The sequence below is a fragment of the Diaphorina citri genome, unplaced genomic scaffold, assembly GCF_000475195.1.
Source record: "Diaphorina citri unplaced genomic scaffold, Diaci psyllid genome assembly version 1.1 scaffold2648, whole genome shotgun sequence".
In the NCBI taxonomy this organism is placed as follows: Eukaryota; Metazoa; Arthropoda; class Insecta; order Hemiptera; family Psyllidae; genus Diaphorina; species Diaphorina citri.
The window spans coordinates 1-447 of NW_007380065.1; the positions used below are offsets into that span (position 1 = coordinate 1).

Here is a 447-nt window from a genome sequence, read left to right on the forward strand (position 1 = left end):
TTTTTGCCATGTCTCTCTTGATCTGGTCTTTCCATCTCTTATTTAAATTTAGGTTCAATTTATTTAGGACGTGTAATACAAACTTATTCTTTTTCCCCCAGGTATCACAATCCCGGAAGTGATCCTGTCCCACATTGTGGTTCAGCTGGTAGTCTTGGTCATTCAGACCGCCATCATGATGTTTGTTCTGTTTGTGCTGTTCGATAATCCACTCATAGGTTCGATACCATGGTCCCTCACCTTACTCCTGTCTATAGGACTTGCCGGCATGTGTTATGGTAAGTACGGAGCATTGGAAGAAAAGAAAATGAAAATCGCTATAAATAATGCGCTTGCTTGCCATGCAGAAGGTCCCGGGTTCGAATCCCACCATTGACAAAAATTTGTACTCGTTTTTCGATTGCAAATATTTCAACGGGTTACTTTCTGGTGTTCTCGTGTTGACCC

General features: G+C 41.8%; 1 protein-coding gene across 1 annotated transcript in view; it reads left to right on the forward strand.

Moving 5' to 3' along the window:
* Nucleotides 1-101: 101 nt before the first annotated feature.
* The window catches only part of LOC103519290 (ABC transporter G family member 23-like), a gene marked incomplete at its 5' end in the record, with an annotated part of 11952 nt that continues 11606 nt past the window's right edge, over nucleotides 102-447 (forward strand). Inside the window, one exon of the mRNA XM_008484372.1 lies at nucleotides 102-278. Within this exon, the coding sequence (XP_008482594.1) occupies nucleotides 102-278 (177 nt within the window). The remainder of the gene's footprint in view (nucleotides 279-447) is intronic.